We start from the raw sequence: 19,470 nt of genomic DNA on the forward strand, positions 1-19,470 counted from the left end.
ATGTCAACCTTCCATGCCCTTTTTTGGGTTGCTTGTTTTGCCTGTATGTCATCCTATCTAGTCTACCTGCCAATTACTAGAAACACGGAAATGACATTATCACACAATTCCCTGAATTTAATCAAAGTTAGATAATCATCTGTAATTTAGTAGGGCAAGTTACATACTGTGTGCCTATAATAAGGTCATTTTTAATGAAGCCCAGAGAATTCTTCACTTGCAGATTTTCTTCAGCTCATACACTGTTATCAATGCAAACACAAAAGGTTTGAATCATTAGTCTCCATATAAGTGAAAACAATCTAAGAAATGCCCTTTTATGTTTTTCCTCAGTAATCAATTTATCATTCCCCCTCCCCCCCACCTACACACAACAAGTGATCTCCCTTCTTTCTGATTTTAGGCTTTTCACACTTTTGATTTACCTATTGGAAGATTTTAATGCTACTGTAATATTTAAAAAAAAAAAAACGCAATAAACAACCCGAAAATTGACTGAATGTCCCTGATGGAGAGATTGTGTTGGGAAAGCTCAGACTCAGAACTGTTAAGGCCTTACTCATAGTTCAGTCCCACTGAATACTGATGATCACAGTGGTGTTTAAAAATTCATTCTCTGGAAGAAAAAAGAAAAGAAAATGTATCTGTGCAAGGCTCACTTATCAATTACGTGGCTTGTCAACCATTTTCTGATCAACTGTTTGGGTGAGGTTCTTGATTTCAGTTTAAAAAGGTGAAGTCTAGCAAGCACATTTTTTTTCAGCTGGTTTCTCCCCATCAAGCTTCCCTGAATTTCCTCCATTGACCGCATCGGGGACTTGTGACTTCTCCACACACTGCTCCATGCGCTTCATTATTAAGTCCAGAAGTGTGTCCACAGGTTTCTCAACGTTCTGTCCCGTTGCTGCACTTGTTTCAAAATAGGGTATACTGGCAGGGACAATAACAGAAAACAAATAATCATGAGATGGGAAAAAGTCATCATAAGCTGCCAATAGGTAGCACAAAGTCATGTAATTTTTAAAAAGGAAAAAGTTAAAAAATTCTGACAGATCTCATTGCCTGCTAAACTGCGAAACAGCACTGTGGTTTCCCACAGGAAGAGAAAAGGACCACAACAATTGCACCGTTGCTACCATTTTTCTTTTTTTAAACAAGTCAAGTGATGTTAGAACTGTGGTCAAGAGCTAATAACTAACTTTTATGTAGCACGTAAAGGTTTGCAAAGTGCTTTTACATATTTTATCTCATTTGGTCCATTTAGTGTTATTATTACCCTATTTTACAATTGAGGAAACTGAGGCAAACATGTTAAGTAGTTTGCCATAGGTCATGTTGCTACTATTTGTGGCAAGATTTGAACTTGGGTCTTCCCAACTCCAATACTTTATCCACCACACCACTCAGCTGCTTCAGAGATTACCTAATCCAGCCCTTTCATTTTACAGATGAGCAAACAGAGCAGGAGGGGTATCAACTTGTCCAAGTGGTAGGGACAAGATTCAAACTGAAGTCTAATAATCCCCAATCCAGAGCTTATTGAATCTTATCTGTTCTAAGAAGCATTCAAACCAGGTAGGTAAGAGGCTACCCACATTCCTCGAGTTTTCCTCCTACAGGCTTGAATTGCCAACCATGCCAAATCCATCCATCAAATAAAACCCCAATGCCACAAAATGGTATCTTTGATTTTGGAGAATAAGCTGAAGCAGGGCAAGTCTGGCTAGGGCTGGGGCTTGTATCTGTTCCCTGGAGCTCCTCCAGAAGTTTTACAATCATGCAGGGTCCCTCTTCATACACCCCAATACTGAGTATTGACTCATGTGTCAGGAAACCCATGGAAGAGCCCTAGTCTAGCTGCAGCCAGTACAGTGGGATGAATTTTTGCAATAACTAACTTACCCATATTTGTCCGCAAGATCTCGGGCTTGTCGCTCATTGACCTCCCGCTGGTCTAAAAGATCTGCCTTGTTTCCAATTAATACTATATCTGGATTTTCACAATATGCATTAGCTTGCAGTTGGCCTTGAAAAGAAAGCCGAACAAATCAACAACATCAGTCACATATGACTGCTTATTCTCCAGAGGCTTAATCAAAATAATAATCTCCAATATACATAAATGCATGAGGAAGCGCACATATATACACATGAACATGTATACTCACACACAATCTGATCTCTATGTTTTTTTCCTCTATGTTTACGGAAAGTATGAAAGCAGTACTATGCCCAGCTCCAAACAGAAATAGAATGGAATATGTGTGTATATTTGTGTATATGTATGTGAGCAGGTCGGACCTCTGAGGTTAGCTCCAAAACTATAATTCTATTCTGAAGCCAGAGAAAAAATAAGCAGATAAGCTATAATACATTAACCTTAACTTTAGAATGGTTTTGCTTGGCCCAAGGGCACAACACTGAAGGCATGGGTAAACGTTTCAGTGGTATATTACAACTCAATATTAGAATATGAGGAAATTAATTAGGAATTTTTTAAATTTTTATTAGGAATTAAGAAAAATGGTCTAACAATTTGAACTTTCTGAAGGTGGAATGAGTTGCTTTGTAAAGGTACTGAGTTGCCCATCACTAAAAGTCTTCAAGAGGAAGCTGGGTGACAGGGATGATGTTGAACAGGACATTCCTATTCAGATACAGTTTGCACTAAATGCCCTTTAGATGAAAAGCTCACAAATTTAGAGCTCAAAAGGACCTTGCAGGTCATTACATCTCACCTCATCATTTTACGGATGAGTAACCTGTAAAAGGTTACTAGGTGGCTCAGTGGATAGTGGACTCAGTGAACTCCTGGAATCAGGAGCACCTGAGTTCAAACTAAGTGACATTGGTCAAGTCACTTAACTTCTATTTGACTTCACCCACTTTTAAAGGATTAGTAGGTTCCAATTTTCTTCCATCATGTAGGAAATCTGCTTTTTCATAGAAAGGCTTACAGAAAGGGATGCAAAGTAAAGTGAAGCAAAGCCAAGCAAATTATATATATACATATACATACATACACACATATATGTATATATTTTGTATATATTCTATATATGATAACTACTACAATGATGTAAATAGGAGAACAATAATTGTAAAACAGTCACAACTGAATTTAGCAAAATTATAAAAACCAAGGTTGGCCAAAAAATAGAGATCTGAAAAGATGCCTCCTCTAGTTCATTTGCAGATGTCAGTATCCATGAGTGTAGGAAATTGTATATAATGTCACATTTTTCTATGTGTTGTCAATTTGACTGAATTGTTTTCTCTTTTTCCTCTCTTTTAAAAAAATCTTTTGTTATAAAGAATGGCTCCCTAGGAGAGGACACAGGGAAATTTAGGTAATGTAAAAAAGGAAATATATTAATAAAATTTATTTTAAAAAGAAAATGCTTTTATAGGAAAATGGTGATGACAATAATGTTTAACCACTAAAGTATACAAGCTTTTGCATGAGGGCTCTGACCTTGTGGACTAAAAATTTCTCTACCGATAATCTCAAACACATTTGAAATATTTTTCTTCCAGGCTTTAGAAAGAAAAATTATCCGTGGTACCAACTAAATGTTGTTCTCATGAAATATTCTGTGTAACTCATTCCTCAAGTCCTTCCTTTGCCATTATTCTTAATAAGTTCAAATAATCCAGAAGCCTGGGGAATCATTTTTCACATATGGCTCTTTCACAGTTAGTCGTAGAACAGACTTAGATCTCCATTTTCACACACACACACACACACACACACACACACACACACACACACACACACACACCTCTTTAACTCTACTCCAGTTCCATTTAGGCAAAGAGTTCATGAACATTTCAGGTGTAAGTGTTCCCATTCAGTGTATACCCAACTTCATTCTCCCGTGCCCTCTCCATGCTTCCCATTGTAGATGCCAACTCAATTAGTTTAAAGAGGCACTCAAGGGCACGCTAAAGAAGTGGAGTTAATGGCTTTTCAAATGAGATAACTAGTCTCATAAGTACATTTGATATCAATGCCAGAAATATTTCTCTCTGAGAGGTCAAATGGACAAATGCCATCTCACTGCCAGAAAACACAGCACCAATACAGAGATGAGCATCTTGCACGGCCAGGGATGGAGACGTAAAACAGACTACCCACATCCAACTTTACTTATCACTATCTGGTTCAATCAAATCAGACCAACAAGTGTTTACTGAGCACCTACTGTGTACCTGACAAAGGTGAAGTATTTCCCGCCCTCAAGTAGCTTATATTCTATTGGGGAAACAACATGTACACATATAAATGAATATAAAATACAAAGTAAATACAAATTAATAGGGGACAAGGGGAAAGTGAAGCTGGAGTGATGGGGAAAGGCCTCACGTAGAGAATAAAGGTGGTGCTTGAGTTGAATTTTGCAGGAAGCCAAGGATTCTGGGAGGCAGAAGTAAGAAGGCAGAACCCTAAGCAAGGGGATAGGAACAGGCAGAGAAGGCAGAATGTTATATGTGAAGAACAGGTAAACAATCAGGATTGAGAGAACGGTGCATGAGGAGATTCTTATGTAATGAGTCTGGAACGAGATTACAAAGAGCTTAAAATAACACAACAGAGTATGAATTTGGTTATAGAGGGCACTGGAAACCACTGGACTTTTTAAGCAGAAGAGTGACATGGTTAGTCCTGTGCTTTAGGAATATCACCTTGGTAACTATCCAGTGGTTGGATTGGGAGAGGGAGGAAGCTGGATACAAGAGGCTAATAAGGAAACTATTGCCATAGCCCAGCTGAGAGGTGATCAGGACCTGAACTAGAGTGGTTGTGATCTGAGTGGAGAGAATGGTATAGAGATGAGAGAGGTTGGAAAGGTAGAATTAGCAAGACTTGGCAGTGAATTGGATATGTGGTATAGAGAGAGTGAGAAATCAAAGAAGACACCAAAAGTGTGGGGAACCTGGAAGGATTGTGAGACCCTTGACAGAAATAGAGATGTTCAGAAGGGGGGGGGGGCAAATTTTGAGGGAAAGTTTATGAGTTACATTTTGTATACGTTGACATGAGAGGACTATATCCAGGTAAAAATGTCCAATAGGCATTTGATAGTTAGAGGCAGATATATAGATAGATCTATGGGTCATCTGTATGGAAATAATTGTTAAGTCCATTGGAGTTGACAAAATTACTGAGAGTGCCCCAGGGCAAAGCCTCAAGGTTATAAGGTAGATCATAGATAATGATGCTAAAAAATGGACAGACAAGTGACCAGATAGATAGGATTAACTTGAGAGAATGGTATCAAAAATTTTCAGAGAGGAAGGAAGATCCATGAAGAGGGAAGAGTCAAAAAAAAAAAGGATGAGGGCTAAGAAAAGCCACTGGGTTTGGAAATCAAGACTCCATCTTGAAAATGTATCTGCATTCTAGAAGTGATGTAGCAAAATCGAGGCAAACCAGTAAAATATGGAAATGCATAAGTTAGGTTCTAGAGCAGTCAAGGCAAGCTACTTATTCTGACTTACTCATCCAGTTTCTGACATTTAAGAAGCTCTGTTGACTGGTGAGGTCAAACATTAATAAGAAGCCCATAGCATCTCTGAAAAATGCTGTGGTGAGACTTCGAAATCTGCCAAGAAAGCACAAGGAATGAATGTTAATTACAGTAATTTAGTTAATCAACCAACAACAACAATAGCTCACACTTAAGTAGTCTTTAGCAATTTACATACAACACTTTATTGCCTTTACTGCCCAACAACCCTTCAAGAGAGTCTAGGTACAGGTGTTCACTTTAGATTAGCACGAACTCTTCTGACTGGTGCTCCTTCTACTATGCAACAGGGTTCCTCCTGTGCCTTCTCTCATTTTGAAATCAGAGTCCTTTACTTACCATTGCAGAGATTTCCACGGGACTACAGATGGAACACAAGGAAAGACTGCTCAACGGTTTGCAGTTGTTCCAAATGTAGAGGAAATTGTCATCAGGATGGAGAATCTTGAAGTTCTTTATAAGAAGGAGCTTAAATTCCATTTTGATGACTTCCCTTGCCCTTGGTTACCTCCAAACTAACTATATCCATCTATTGTGTTCTTGGTGATATGTTGCTCTGGAATCTTATTATTTACTTGGTTTCTCTTGTACTTTTGTCTTGTGAGAGATGGCAAGTCTAGTGGGGAAAGCTTCAAATTAGGAGACGAGTTGGAATTCTAACACTTATGGCTGTGCCACTATGAACAAGTAACTTAAACTCTCAGTCTCAATTTCCTTATCTCTAAAATGGGGATAATAACACCTTGCATGACTTGGTTGCTTTATAGAGTTGTGAAGAATACTTGTTATAAATCTTAAGCATGTTATAGAAACGGGAATAGTTACTAGTTACAGTGGTTCTTCTTATGTTTCTAACAAGATTGAAAAGAACAAGAAGGTAGAACTATATATTACATATACATATGTAATGCATGTATATACAGATATATACGCATACATATATATGTATGTGCATGTCTATCTTTCTATACATATATATACACATAAATGTGTGTACACACACACACACATATATTCCACAGTGGTAGCAGAGTAACACAAAGTAGGCATAAGATAAAAATCTTTGTTGAATGATTGATAGAATGAAAGAATGAATGAATGAGAATTTGGCCATGAGCTCTGAGTAAAGTAAAGACTGTTGGAGCAAGGGAGGGAGATTATTTGTCAAAATACAAAAAAAAGAGGCAAAGGGCATAAAGACAAAGGTGGAGGATACAAAGTCTTAAGAAATTATTATAGCAAGTTAAAAATTACATTTTTAGCATGAGGGCATGAAAATTGAGAAATATTTGAAGGATTTTTATTTGCAAATGAAAATTTCCATTGTCAAAGATTAATAAAGAAAAACCCCTTGGCAGAGATAACAGAGGGAACGGCTTTTTTTCTGCCATCATTCTGGTGCAAAATCATCTAAATTTGACTTAGAGACTAGAATATCTTGGATCTCAGTACTGCCCAGCAATGATTATATTAAGTGTTTTTCACTGACCACTGCTTTGGTAGTAAAGGCACAGTGCCTGGCATATAGTAGGTACTTAATGTTCATTGACTAGCCAAATAGCTGATTTAATTACCCCAGTGGCTTGGACTGGTTGGAAGCTGGGAGTGGTGGTGAATCTGGTATGATTACCCTCCATGAGGATAAAGAAAGCATTCCAGAGATTCACTATCACTCTCCTTGAGTCACTAAGTTTAGGTCTTGTTTTCCCTTAGATTTACTTGAAGGGTATGACTTTTTCTTTCAGGGCAACATATTTTTGAATGATATAACCACATAGAAATTATGGTGGTACACACCATAGACATAGTTGAATTATGTGACACGATAGGCCTTGCTTAACTATCCTACAAACATACCACATACAAAATTGACAGAACAACTGTCAACAGAAGGATGACTTATGGTAATGAAGACTGCCCCTTGTTTTCATTTTGCCCTGCCTCCCAAAGCAGTAGTTATGAGAATGCAAGATAAAACATCTCTTTCACTTGGCTGGACCAAAGCAGAAAACACTATTACATGTGGGGGCAACATTTTTTTCATTTTCATAATATTCAAAAAATGTGTGGTCTGTGATAACAAGACTGACATATGAAGATTCTTTGAGCAATACTTTCAGAGGGAACATAATTATGATGAAAGCTGTAGAGTTCACAGTTTAAGAAAAAAACAGATAGAAAAAAATCCCAGCACCTTTCCTGACATTTACAGACCTAAATATGAGTATTTATTATGCATCCATTTTTAAAACTGAATCACTTATAACCACAAAAATCTGAGAAGGAGATAGATGTGTGTATATAGGATCTGGGAAACTAAGGAACATAAAAAATTTTAAAAGAATCAATCTTTATCCTTATACTTTACTGAATGGTTTTATGGCAATATCTAAGAATATGCTACTACTTTGCAGACTGAGTTTTTACATCATATTAGAATATAGATTTGAAACTGAAATAGGTCTTTGAGTTGGTCCAGTCCAACATCTTTATTTTTACGGATGAGGAAAATAAGACCCAAGAGAAGTCTATGTGATTTGCCCAAGGCTGAAGATTGAGTGAACCAACAGTAGAATCCACACCTTCTAAGACTCAGGCTGGCCATATTCTACACTATTATTTAGCTACACAAGAAGTACATTTATAGAGTGTACATTTATATAGATGGACTGTATATAGTGTACACTCCCCCTCCCCCCAATTAAAATCAATAAATAAGCAAGTATCTGAGTGCCTGCTTTGTTCAGGACACTTTGTCACGTGGGATACAAAGACAGAAGATTTCCAATGAAAGTGTCCAAGGAGGCACTCGATATCTTCTCCACAAGAAACTTCTCTCTCTCTCTCTCTCTCTCTCTCTCTCTCTCTCTCTCTCTCTCTCTCTCTCTCTCTCTCTCTCTTTCTCTCTCCCTCCCTCTCTCTCTCTCTCTCTCTCTCTCTCTCTCTCTCTCTCTCTCTCTATCTCTTTCTCTCTCCCTCCCTCCCTCTCTCTCTCTCCCCCTCTCTCTCCCTCTCTTTCCCTCTCTCTCCCTCTTTCTCCCTCTCTCTCTCATTTTTGCTAACTTTCCCATTTCTGCCAAAGGCACTTATCTCCCCATCCTGTCAGGTACACAGACTTGTGAGTCACCTCACTACCATATCCAATCACTCATCAAGTCCTATTGATCCTGCCTCCCTGTCTCTTGTCTCCAACCCCTCCTCCCTATTCACACCCTAACCCACCTCCCTCCCCCACCCAGTTCTTACCTCCAGCACTTTCTGCCTGAACTATTGCAATAGCCTCCTAATTCATTAATTGATTTTCCTGCTTCTAGTCTTTCCTTCTCCAATTTATCCTTCACACAGCTAAAGGGGTATTGGTATTTCTAAAGCACAGGGCTGGCTGTGTCGCTTCCCACACTATAGGAGTCTCAGTGGCTTTCTACTCTCTTTAGGATAAAACACAAACTCTTCTATGGGACATTTAAAGCCCATCATAATCTGGTTTTAATCTATTATCATGGGGGTCTGGTATATGTGAGCCAGTTAGATGGCAGAGTAGATAGAGTATTGGGCCTAGAACCAAGAAGACTCATTTTTGTGAGTTCAAGTCTGACCTTGGACAGTAGCTGTGTGACCCTGACCAAGTCACTTAACCCTGTTTTCCTGTTTCCTCATCTGTAAAATGACCTGGAGAAGGAAATGGCAAACCACTCTAGTATCTATGCCAAAAAAAGGCCCAAATGAGGTCATGGAGAGTTGGATATGACTGAAAAGCAACTTAACAACAGCAAAAACTGGTATATGTGCAGACCCTATCAATTTCCTCAGCTGATGTAACTCCACATGAAAGACACTAGAGAGCTTGCTTTTGGGAGAATTGGGATAATATTTAAAGAAAGTACACATCATAGAACATACATAGATATTCCATAGCTTGTGGCAATACTCTAGACACATGGTGAAGAAGAGGCTGTTTGATTGACTTCAGGGGAATTCAAAAAGTCTTGTCAACATGAGCTACCTCCTTTTTTGCCTCAGTTACTCTTGAGGGATCTCAGTGGGACTCCTTCACTTCTGGTGCCTGGTGAGAAGCCATGAAGTACAGGAACAGGTCTTAGGGCCTTCTTTCATCATTTTTCTATTCTAGGTGAAGCATCTCATGTTCTATTTAGTTGTAAAGGTCAATAGGAGGATACCCTGGTGTCTTGGTATTCCACAGTCTGGATTCTAGAACAAATACAGCATTAGTGCCCCACAGAGCAAGGAGCAATCTTTGGGAGTGATCCCAGCCCAGGGATAACTGAGATAAGGACTCATCTGGCAGATATGCTATCTTTGCATATTAACTTGGTGGGATCAGTGGTAGACAGGAACTCAACTAAGTTCAGAGCCTAATCCCTAGATTAGAAACTGAAGGAAAGTAGTAAAGGATACCCTAAAGGAAGAGGTGAGAGGAGGGGAGGTGGTTGTACTTTGATCTTATCTGTATCTTAGAAATAAAAATGTCCTTGTAATAACTCATCAAAGTTAAATGGTTAAATGGAATAGGGGTGCTAGTCACAAGCACCTAACAATGGAGGAAGCATAGTCACGGAGGGCTTGAGGGACAGCAGTAGAGAAGAAAGATACTCAAGTCCTTCAGGATACCTAGAACACTGAGGGGAGATGTCATAGGTTGGCTCTGGGAGAGAGGACCAGAGTGTACCCAGCACATCCATTCACCTAGCTGAGTTCTCAATACTCCATTCACAGGCTCTACATTGCACCTAAGCTGGCTTTTTGTTCCCCATTCATGACAATCCATCCCCTGGTTCCTGCTTTTTCACATTCTGTCTTCCATGTTTAAAATGATCTTCCTCATCCCTTCTGCCTTTTGCTTCCTTTAAGGTCAAACTCAAATTCAACCTTCTGCACAAAAGCTTTCCTGATTTGTTTCTCCACAAAAGTTTTTTTTTAAAAAAATATTTACTTATTTTGTACATATTTTCTTCCTGTCCAATAGAAAGCAAGTTCTTTACAGATAAGGAACTATTTCATCCTTGCCTCTGTATTGTCAGCACTTAGACCAATGCTGACAGACTATAGAGGCTTAATAAATGTTTGTTTAATTGAGTTAAATTAAATTTTAATGATAGCAACCTTGCCCTCAAGGATCTAGCTAGCGAGGTCAGAGAAAGGTACAGGTAAAATTAAATTAAACAATAACAAAATATTTAAGTAATTTGGTAAAAGGACAACAGATGAGATACCTTCAAGATAGAGGGTAACAGAAGGATCCTTGCCAAATCATTCAGATGGCTAAAATGGTAAATTCTTGGTCAAGGCCTTTGAAAGCTGAAATGTCATTTTGCTTCTGAAAATAACATGGGTACTTGTCCTGTGAAGCTGGAAGACTTCATAGTAATGAGTGGGTGGGTGTCTTTTGCTACCCCTCCATCATTCAGTTGAAGCCAAAAGCCAATTGACTTTCATGTGTAATTACAATGAATGGGTAGAATTTGAAAGATGGAAAGAGAGAAGGGAAGAAAGCATCCTGGGAAGAGAAAGATGAAATGGGCAAAACCATGGAGAGGGAAGTGTGCGTATACTTGAGGACAGCACAGATGGGTTATTATAGATGGAACAAAAATTTCCCCTTAAGGGGCTTAAGTCTTTTTCTTAAACAGTCTGTAGGCATATATTTTTTTTACATATGTAACTTCTCTTTTTCATTTCTCTTTAATTGAGCTCATCCCCTACCTACTACCCAAAACCAGAGACAACTTGAAAGATGTTATCTTCATAGAGAAGAATGCAGTGATGACGCTTCAGAATTCTGCTTGCCACACGTGACTAAAATACACTCACTTATTAGTCATCTTTAATTATCTAGAGGGATGCAGCCTTTCTGTTGTGGTGAATTGAGAATGAGCCTTAGAGCCAGGAAGACCTGGCTTCACTAGCTCTCTAATCCCAGGCAGATTATTTAACCTCTCAATGCTCCAGGTGAATCTATAAGTAGCAGAGAAAGACTCAGCCTACATTGGTAGAAGGAGTTTCCTCACCAGTGAGTTTTCTATACCAGTGACATTACATGTTAAAGCCCCTATCTTAATTACCTAGAAGTAGTTTATTTTTACATCTTAACACACCAATATGGCAGTGATGTCAGATTTTGTACCTGTGGGAAGTCCCTCCCACAAGGCAGGTCGCAACCCACCTATAATTCATAGCATTACCTCAGTTTCAGGGATAATTACATGTCTGTGTCAGAAGTAAAATGATCCCAGATATTTTTGACTCCACTATACCCATGGTGCTTCTCTTTTGATAGATACATATTTTGTAACTTGTGAGATAAGAGCGCTCACTGATCTGGATGCCAAGAGGACTTGAATTGGAATCCTACCTCATACATTTCCTAGTTACATCTAGCTAAGTCACTAGCTAGCAAGTCATTTAACAACTCAGTCTCAGTTTCCTGATCTGTAAAATGGGGATTTATTACTTAAAAAGAGCTGCTGTGAGGATCAAGTGAGATAGTAAGTATAAAGTACTTTGCAAACCTAAAACTACTACGTACGTGTTAGCGATGATTATTGTCAGTAGTTTTAGTCATTGATATTAGCAATTTTCCAAAAAAAAAAAAAAGTCTTGGGTCATTAATCTAGAAGTTATGAAGTGCAACGTTGCCTACAACAAAACCAGAAGATTGATGCTGCTGCCTGGGCTGTAATATCTACCAATAGTGTGATCATGAGTAAATCATTTAACTTTTCTGAATCCCAATTTCCTCATCTATAAGTAGGATTAATACTACTACCTACCTTATAGAACGGTTTGCTGTGAGTAAAGCACTTTTTATTTTATGTAGTACTATGCAAACGTGAGCTGTCACTGCTATTACTCTGGTTGTTTATTATTATAGTTACCTTTCCTGTCCAGCTGTATCCCAAAGCTGAAGATGTACCTTAAAAGCTTTTCCTGGAGACCCATTTGGTCCTCGACCATTATAGACCTGAAATATACAAATATAAAAATCATCAATTCATTATTCAAGTGAAGCAGCCATAGTAGACTGCTTCCCCAACATGCTATCTACTTTCTCTCACTCCCATGTCTTCTTTAAATCACTCTTGTCAAAGTTCACAGAAATCCTAAATAAATACCTTCTGTTTCCCAAAAATGTTACTGGAAACACAAACATCTAACAAGTACGTAAGAATTTGTATGAAAAAAATGGACTCTAAATGCTAGGATTTCAAAAGTCTTTAGGCTTACTACCAGCGAAAAATCTGGCATTATCCTCATAAGTAAATTCTGAATACCTTCATTTGAATGTCTTTGCTTATGGTGGTTGTGGTTGAAATGGCAAAACAAGACAATAGGTATCCTATTTTTTGTGATGAATTTCCACCAGGCCTTCAGTGGATTCCTTTATTAACCATGGTTACCATGGTCTTAAAAGAAAATATTTTATTTTAAATTGTTGTTTATTGCTTTTTAATAAAATCAAGCAAAACAGAGCCCTTTCTGTTTAAACAGAACCCAGGATCAAGAGTTACTGGAAAATACTTCACATGGGAAAAGAGAGAGGAAGAACCTGTCTCCAAGTTTCCAAGAATTACCAAAAATAATACAATTATAAAGTATATCCTACACGCCTAGACAAATGATATATTAAATACCTCTCAACAATTGGGAAAATCCAAGACAGGAACAAACTCATGGTTAGACCTATGAATCTTCAGACAGTTAAGGTCTTGACCAGGATGGAATTTTTAAGGAAAAACTGAAACATCAGAATGTTACTAAGAGTCACAGATCTTACTTATTTTTTAAAATTAAATTTTATTTTTTTCAATGAACAAAATAAGCTTTCTTTCCCTCCCATGGAAGGAAGAATGAAAAAAAACAAAACCTTTGTAACCAATATGAATAAGCAAATAAAACAAATTCCTGAATTGGCCTAATGATTATAGGTTTTAGATTAGAGAGAAACCATTAAAGGTAATCAAATGTAACCATATCATTTGACAGTTGAAGAAACTGAGGCACAGAAAGGTAGAGCAAATTTCCAAGGGTAACAAAGCTAAGGTCTGAAGGGGCATTTGAACAACAATCTTTCTGCCCCTGACACCACTGCTCTATTCAGTATGCCAGACTGCATCTGGTAAGACAGTAATAATGTACATTATCTTGGAAGAATTATTTTATTATTATAAACTTGAATTCAACAAATATAAACACTTAAGACTGTGGAGAAAATCTCAAATTAAAATCTTAAAATTCCAAACTATTTCCTCGTTAATTAGGAAAATAATTATATACTACAAATTTTAACAATTCACTTATGCTCATGTTTCTCTGCCAAATTCAGCTGGGTATTTATAAAATTTTGTTGCCTTTTGTTTTTAATGCTGTTATAACCAGTGGTGCTCATATTTTCCATTCTATTGACCTTGCTTTGCAATACTTGATATAAATCTTTTGATGTTTATGTCTTTTTCATGTTTCTCATTATTATGACATGATATCCAGTGTTTCATTCCCATTAACATACCATAAATTATTTCATCATTTGCCATCATTAGACATAGAGCTTACTCAAATAATATAAAGTGGCAATTATTACTTTTGTGCTGGTAGGTCCTTATCTCTATATGCTAATACTTGGGATAACATTTGAGCAGTTGGTCCTCTGGGCCAAACTGTATGATAAGTAAAGAGAATGCTACCTGGGTACCTTACTTGAGTAGAAGGCTTCCCTGTGTTCACTGCTTTATTTCTCTTCATAATGCTAGCTCCCACACTTTATTTAGAGCTCACTAGGCTGTAAATAAGTGTTAAGTGAATGACGATTAAGACTACGAAATAGCAATTGCCATTTCACCAGAACTATGCATTTGACCAGTGTCTCTCCTGACCATTTTTAGTTATCATTAATTTAATTTATATGGTAACTAATGTTTATAAAGAGAGATTCTCTTTTAAAAACAAAATTAAACAAAAACAATCTATATTGACTTTGCAGATAGTGGAGTGGTTGGAGTAAGCCAGTGATCCTCAGGGCTACAGTGCAAGGGAGTTTGGTATTCTTGCTAAGTTCTCTCTTAGAAAATGGATCTGAAGAGAGATCATAGTCTGAAAACCAACCAGTTTTCCACATGGAAGTCTTCTGTCCTAAGCAACAATCATGGAGCAACATATGGCTCCCTTGACCATCAACAGTGGCTTTAAAGGAGTTGAATCCCAAGTAGTTAAACTTGTGTGTCTAACAGTAACAAAGGATAGTTAGGTAGCATGGTAAAGAGATAGCTGGGCCTAGAGTCAGGAAGACTCATTTTTGGGAGTTCATAGGTGGCCTCAGACACTTACTAGCTATGCAACTTTGGGTATGTCACTTAGGTTTGTTTGCCTCAGTTTCCTCATCTGTAAAATGAGCTAGAGAAGGAAATGGCAAACCACTCCAGTATTTTTGTTAAGAAAACCTCAGATGGGGTCATGAATAATTGGGCACAACTGAAAAACATTTACACATATATGACCCTGAGTAAGTGACCATCCTCTCTGGATCTGTTTCCTTATCTCTTAAATGAGAGAGTTGGACTTGATGGTCTTTAAGGTTCCTTTCAAATCTACATCTATGATCCTACGAGTGAGAGCACTACTACTCCATTTTACAAATAGGAAACTGAGACTCTTAGAGGTTAAGTAGATTACACAAAATCTTCATCCCTTAGACCCAAAGTCTGGCACTCTTTCCATTATGCTACACATTACATACATCACAGTATCTCTGTTCCTATAAAAAGTATCTACTATTGGGAAGGAAAGTGTCTGAATATAGTCAAATAAAGGCTTTCTTGTTAGCATGTTCCCTGGAGAGTGACTGAGTTGTTCTCATATCTGTGACTGAGCAAATAATAAGTGTCTACACCATGTGTGGTGTTGGAGGTACAAAGATGAACAGTAACACAATCTGTGCCCTCAAGAAATCTAGCCAAAGTGCTATCAGAAATTTAAAGAGGAAAAGATCACTTTTAGTTGGGTGTTGGGAGTTAGAGAGGAGATTCAAGGAAGAATTCATGGTAGAAATGGCCCTGAACTGGGACTCGAAGAAAGAGAAAAATTTCAAAAAGAAAACTAGAGAAAGGGAATTCTAGGCATGGGGGATAGAGGTTGCAAATATATAGGGGCAGGGGTAGGTGGGACAAAGCTGAGTGGCATCTAAGAGTCCAGCTTATCTGGAAAAAAAGGGTGCAAAACATATCAGCATTAAATAACAGCACTACACTCGAGAAGGTCTTAAATGTCAAGTTAGTAAGAGGCAACATTGCATAGTGGATTGAGAGCCAATCTCAGAGTCAAGAAGATCTGGGTTTCTTTCCTGTCTCTGACATGCATTGGCCGTGTAAGCCTAGGCAATTTGCCTAATCTTTCAGTGCCAACAAACAACACTCTAAGAATATAAATTGCATGGCAGATGTCCATCTGCATGTAGAAGGAATTTCCTCACTGGGAGGTTCCTATTCAGAGGAAGTCACAGGTACAATTTTTTTTAAGTTTATACTTAATTCTATAGGAATGTGGAACAATTTTTAAAAACTGAGGCAGAGAGTGAGATGGTCAAAACTGTACATTAGGAAGACAGATCTGTTAACAGTGTGAAGGATGGATTGGATTGTAGCTCAGTATCTTGCCTAAAGTAACACAAGATAACGAATCTCATAGATGAGATTTGAATCCACATCACTGAGACTGCAGAACCAATATTCCTTCTCTTGTACTACTCTGTCTCTTAATAAATAGGATACCCATGAAACTGTGCTTGGCTTGCTTGTGCCTTTCGGGACTTAGCTATTTTTGGAAGCTTCTGGCCTTTTTTGCTTAAGACAAAAGAGATTAACTTTGACTTTTACTAATAGAATCTAATTTGACCCAAGTTTAAAATGTCAATGGATTCTAAAGAAATTCAGTTTTAAAGTTTCAGAACAACCTCTTAGGATCTCTAGAACGTGCTGTTCACATGGACTTTCCATAGCTGGGTGTAATACTCTTTATATGTAAATAAACGACATGGCGTCATTGTTAATGAGGAATGCATCCTTCCTATCCAAGTATTCTTTTCTCACTACAAGGAAATATGTAGGATTATAAATCAAAACAAACTGCCAGAGATTATGAGTTTCACTAGAGGAAGTAAATGGATGTTATTTAATGAAAGCCTCTCCTTCTTTATGTGAGAGAAGCACCTGAAGAGCAAGTTAAATTAAAAACTCACCACACGTTTTTCCCGAAAGTCTATTCCTACTGTAGTGATGAATTTGGGATTGAATTTATTGTCGGTATATCTATAAAGGAATGTAGTCTTCCCCACTCCTGAATCTCCAAGGGCCAGGAGTTTGATTAGATAATCATAGTCTCCATCAGTCATAATGCTGATCTTGGTGGACCTAGGGAAGAGGAAAAAAAGAGTTGGGTTAATTTTAAATTTTCTTTTTTTTCACTAATGCTAAAATGCAAAATCAATACATTTTCTCATGTGATCCTATTGAGAGCACAGGTAAAGGGACAGCTAGGATTGGTTGTTATTTTTCAGCATGTCTGACTCTTTGTGGCTCCATTTGGAGTTTTCTTGTCAAAAATACTGGAGTGGTTTGCCATTTCTTTCTCCAGCTTATTTTACAGATGAAGAAACTGAGGCAAAATGGGGTTAAGTGGCTTGCCCAAGGTCACCCAGCTGAGAAGTATCTGAGACCAGATTTGAACTTAGAAAGATGAGTTTTCCTATCTATCCACTGAGCTACCTAGTAGCTCTTATCACTATAACACACAGTAAAATACAGCGGTTAAGAGCTAAAAAGGTATCCTTGAGATTATCTAGTTTAACTCCATGCTAAGCACAGCGCCTGACATGGAGTGAGTACTTAATAAATGCTTCTTGACTAAATATATGACAGATGAAGGGACTGAGGCCCAGAAAAAGTGAAGTGGATATCCATGGTCACAGGGCCAAGACTACAACCTAGGTCTCTCGATTTTTCATCTTCACATTCTTTGTATAGCATTATGCTGGGAGAAATTCACAAGGAAAAATCTCTCAGTCTTTAAGTTTAAGCACACACACACACACACAGTTCAGGAATGATTTCTAAAAGGTTCTCAAACTTTAATAATTACATTCAACTCAGCAAAGTCCTTTCCTACTATGTTCATTGTATTGGGTGCTGCTGATACAAAGATAATAAAATGATGACAGTTCTTGACCTCTAAGAGTTTACAATCAAGTGAGTTAATGTACTCTGTAAACCTTAAAATGTCAGCCATTTTTATTTATATCATCATCCAATGGTGAATAGGACATGTACACAAGAAGGTCTCATATAAAGTTGAGGCAAGGACTGAGACAAAGATATCTGGGAAAATTTATAAGAGAAAAGAACACTTTCAGCTAGGGGGATCAGAGAAGACTTTAGAATAAGCCATGGTCATATCAAAAATGACCCAGAACATGATGATTCTGAACATTCTTGAAATACATATAAACACATATGTATATATGTATATATTTATATGTGTGCATATCTAAACTAATTAGATGTCTTTCAACCACAGCATCATGGTACTATGGAAAGAGGGTTTCATTTATGGTCACAGAATCTCAGTCCATATACCAACTTACTTAGCTGTGTGACCTTGGGTTAATCATTTAATATGTCTAGGTCTCAGTTTCCTCTTGGGCCAAATGAGGGGATTCTCTCCCTCCCACTGTCCCTTGCAACTCTAAATTTATGATCCTATGATCTTCATTTACTATTTTTTATTAAAAACAATGGAACTAAGGTGGCATGAGAACTCTTAATCAGTGACCTTTAACTTTCTTTTCTATTGACTACTATTTGTTAAATAAATTATTCAGGTTTACGGTATGCCAACCACAACTTTTTTTCTTTCCTCAATATTTGGACAAGACATACATCATCTAGTAGCATATGCAAGAGCAGTCTTCCTATTAGGATAGCCACCATCCCAAAGGGGTTCCTTTAGGAAAGAGAAGGAAAATAATCAGTTTTCTCTTTCCAATGCCCTTCCAACACCAATAATGACTAGACCTCTGAAAACCTCTCAGTGCTAACAAAATCAATGAAATTGGGATAAGAAGTGAAGCTGTCAGTTGAGGGAGATAGACAAACTTTTGCACTAAATATCTCTCATAATGGTCTGATATCTAAGACATATATGAAACTAGCACACATATCCTAGACCAAAAAGACATCCTTAATGGATAAGTGATCAAAGACTATCAATCATTAAATTAATAAGGACTTATTAAATATCTATTTATATTCTATGCATTATGGGAGACCAGAGGTACCAAGATAAAAGTCATGCTCTCAAGGAATCTGTGTTCTATCAGGAAAGCAAATATGTATGTGTGTAGACATATCCAAAATTGATACAAGGCAGTTTAGGGGCAGGAGGACACCAGCAGCTGGGGGATAAGGAAAGGCCTGATTAGAAGGTAGTGCTGGAGCTGACTTGGAGACTAGGGATCCTAAAAGGTGGAGAGGAATGCAAAAACACAAAAATAGGAAATGGAGCATCTAGTATTAGGAGCAGTAAAGGAGAGCAGATTGTAACAAAGCTGGAAGAACAGATTGAGGCAAGGTTATGAAAGATTATAAATGCTAGAAAAATTTTTATTTAATCATTGAAGTAACAGGCCTATCCAGACCACTGTTCAGGAGGGACCTCAGCCCTCCTTCATTCATTTCATTCATAACTCTCTAGATGTCCTCTCTTCTCCCTCTGATTCTAGATCCAAAATTCCTTCAGTTAACAGCAGTTTCCCAATGATTAAAACTAGATAAGTACCTGATCTCAATCATTTATGCTTTAGTGTAAATAAGATTATGTCAGTCTACTTCCTCTCTTGTGCCTTTTAACTTCTCAGGAAACGTTTGGTTTTTGTTCA

The 19,470-nt window shown here is 37.7% G+C and overlaps 1 protein-coding gene across 3 annotated transcripts in view; it reads right to left on the reverse strand.

Annotated features, from left to right (window-relative positions):
* Positions 1-315: 315 nt before the first annotated feature.
* The window catches only part of RAB27B (RAB27B, member RAS oncogene family), a 75,500-nt gene continuing 56,345 nt past the window's right edge, over positions 316-19,470 (reverse strand). For 2 of the 3 annotated variants that reach the window (XM_072606000.1, XM_072606001.1), the window contains 5 exons: positions 16,777-16,948; positions 12,425-12,510; positions 5,503-5,606; positions 1,903-2,026; positions 316-930 (listed from right to left, as the gene is read on the reverse strand). In XM_072606000.1, coding sequence (XP_072462101.1) covers positions 741-930; positions 1,903-2,026; positions 5,503-5,606; positions 12,425-12,510; positions 16,777-16,929 — 657 coding nt within the window. In that variant the 5' untranslated portion in view covers positions 16,930-16,948 and the 3' untranslated portion in view covers positions 316-740. The remainder of the gene's footprint in view (positions 931-1,902; positions 2,027-5,502; positions 5,607-12,424; positions 12,511-16,776; positions 16,949-19,470) is intronic. The other variant, XM_072606002.1, reaches the window with a different exon arrangement.

Source organism: Notamacropus eugenii, chromosome 4 (genome assembly GCF_028372415.1).
Source record: "Notamacropus eugenii isolate mMacEug1 chromosome 4, mMacEug1.pri_v2, whole genome shotgun sequence".
In the NCBI taxonomy this organism is placed as follows: Eukaryota; Metazoa; Chordata; class Mammalia; order Diprotodontia; family Macropodidae; genus Notamacropus; species Notamacropus eugenii.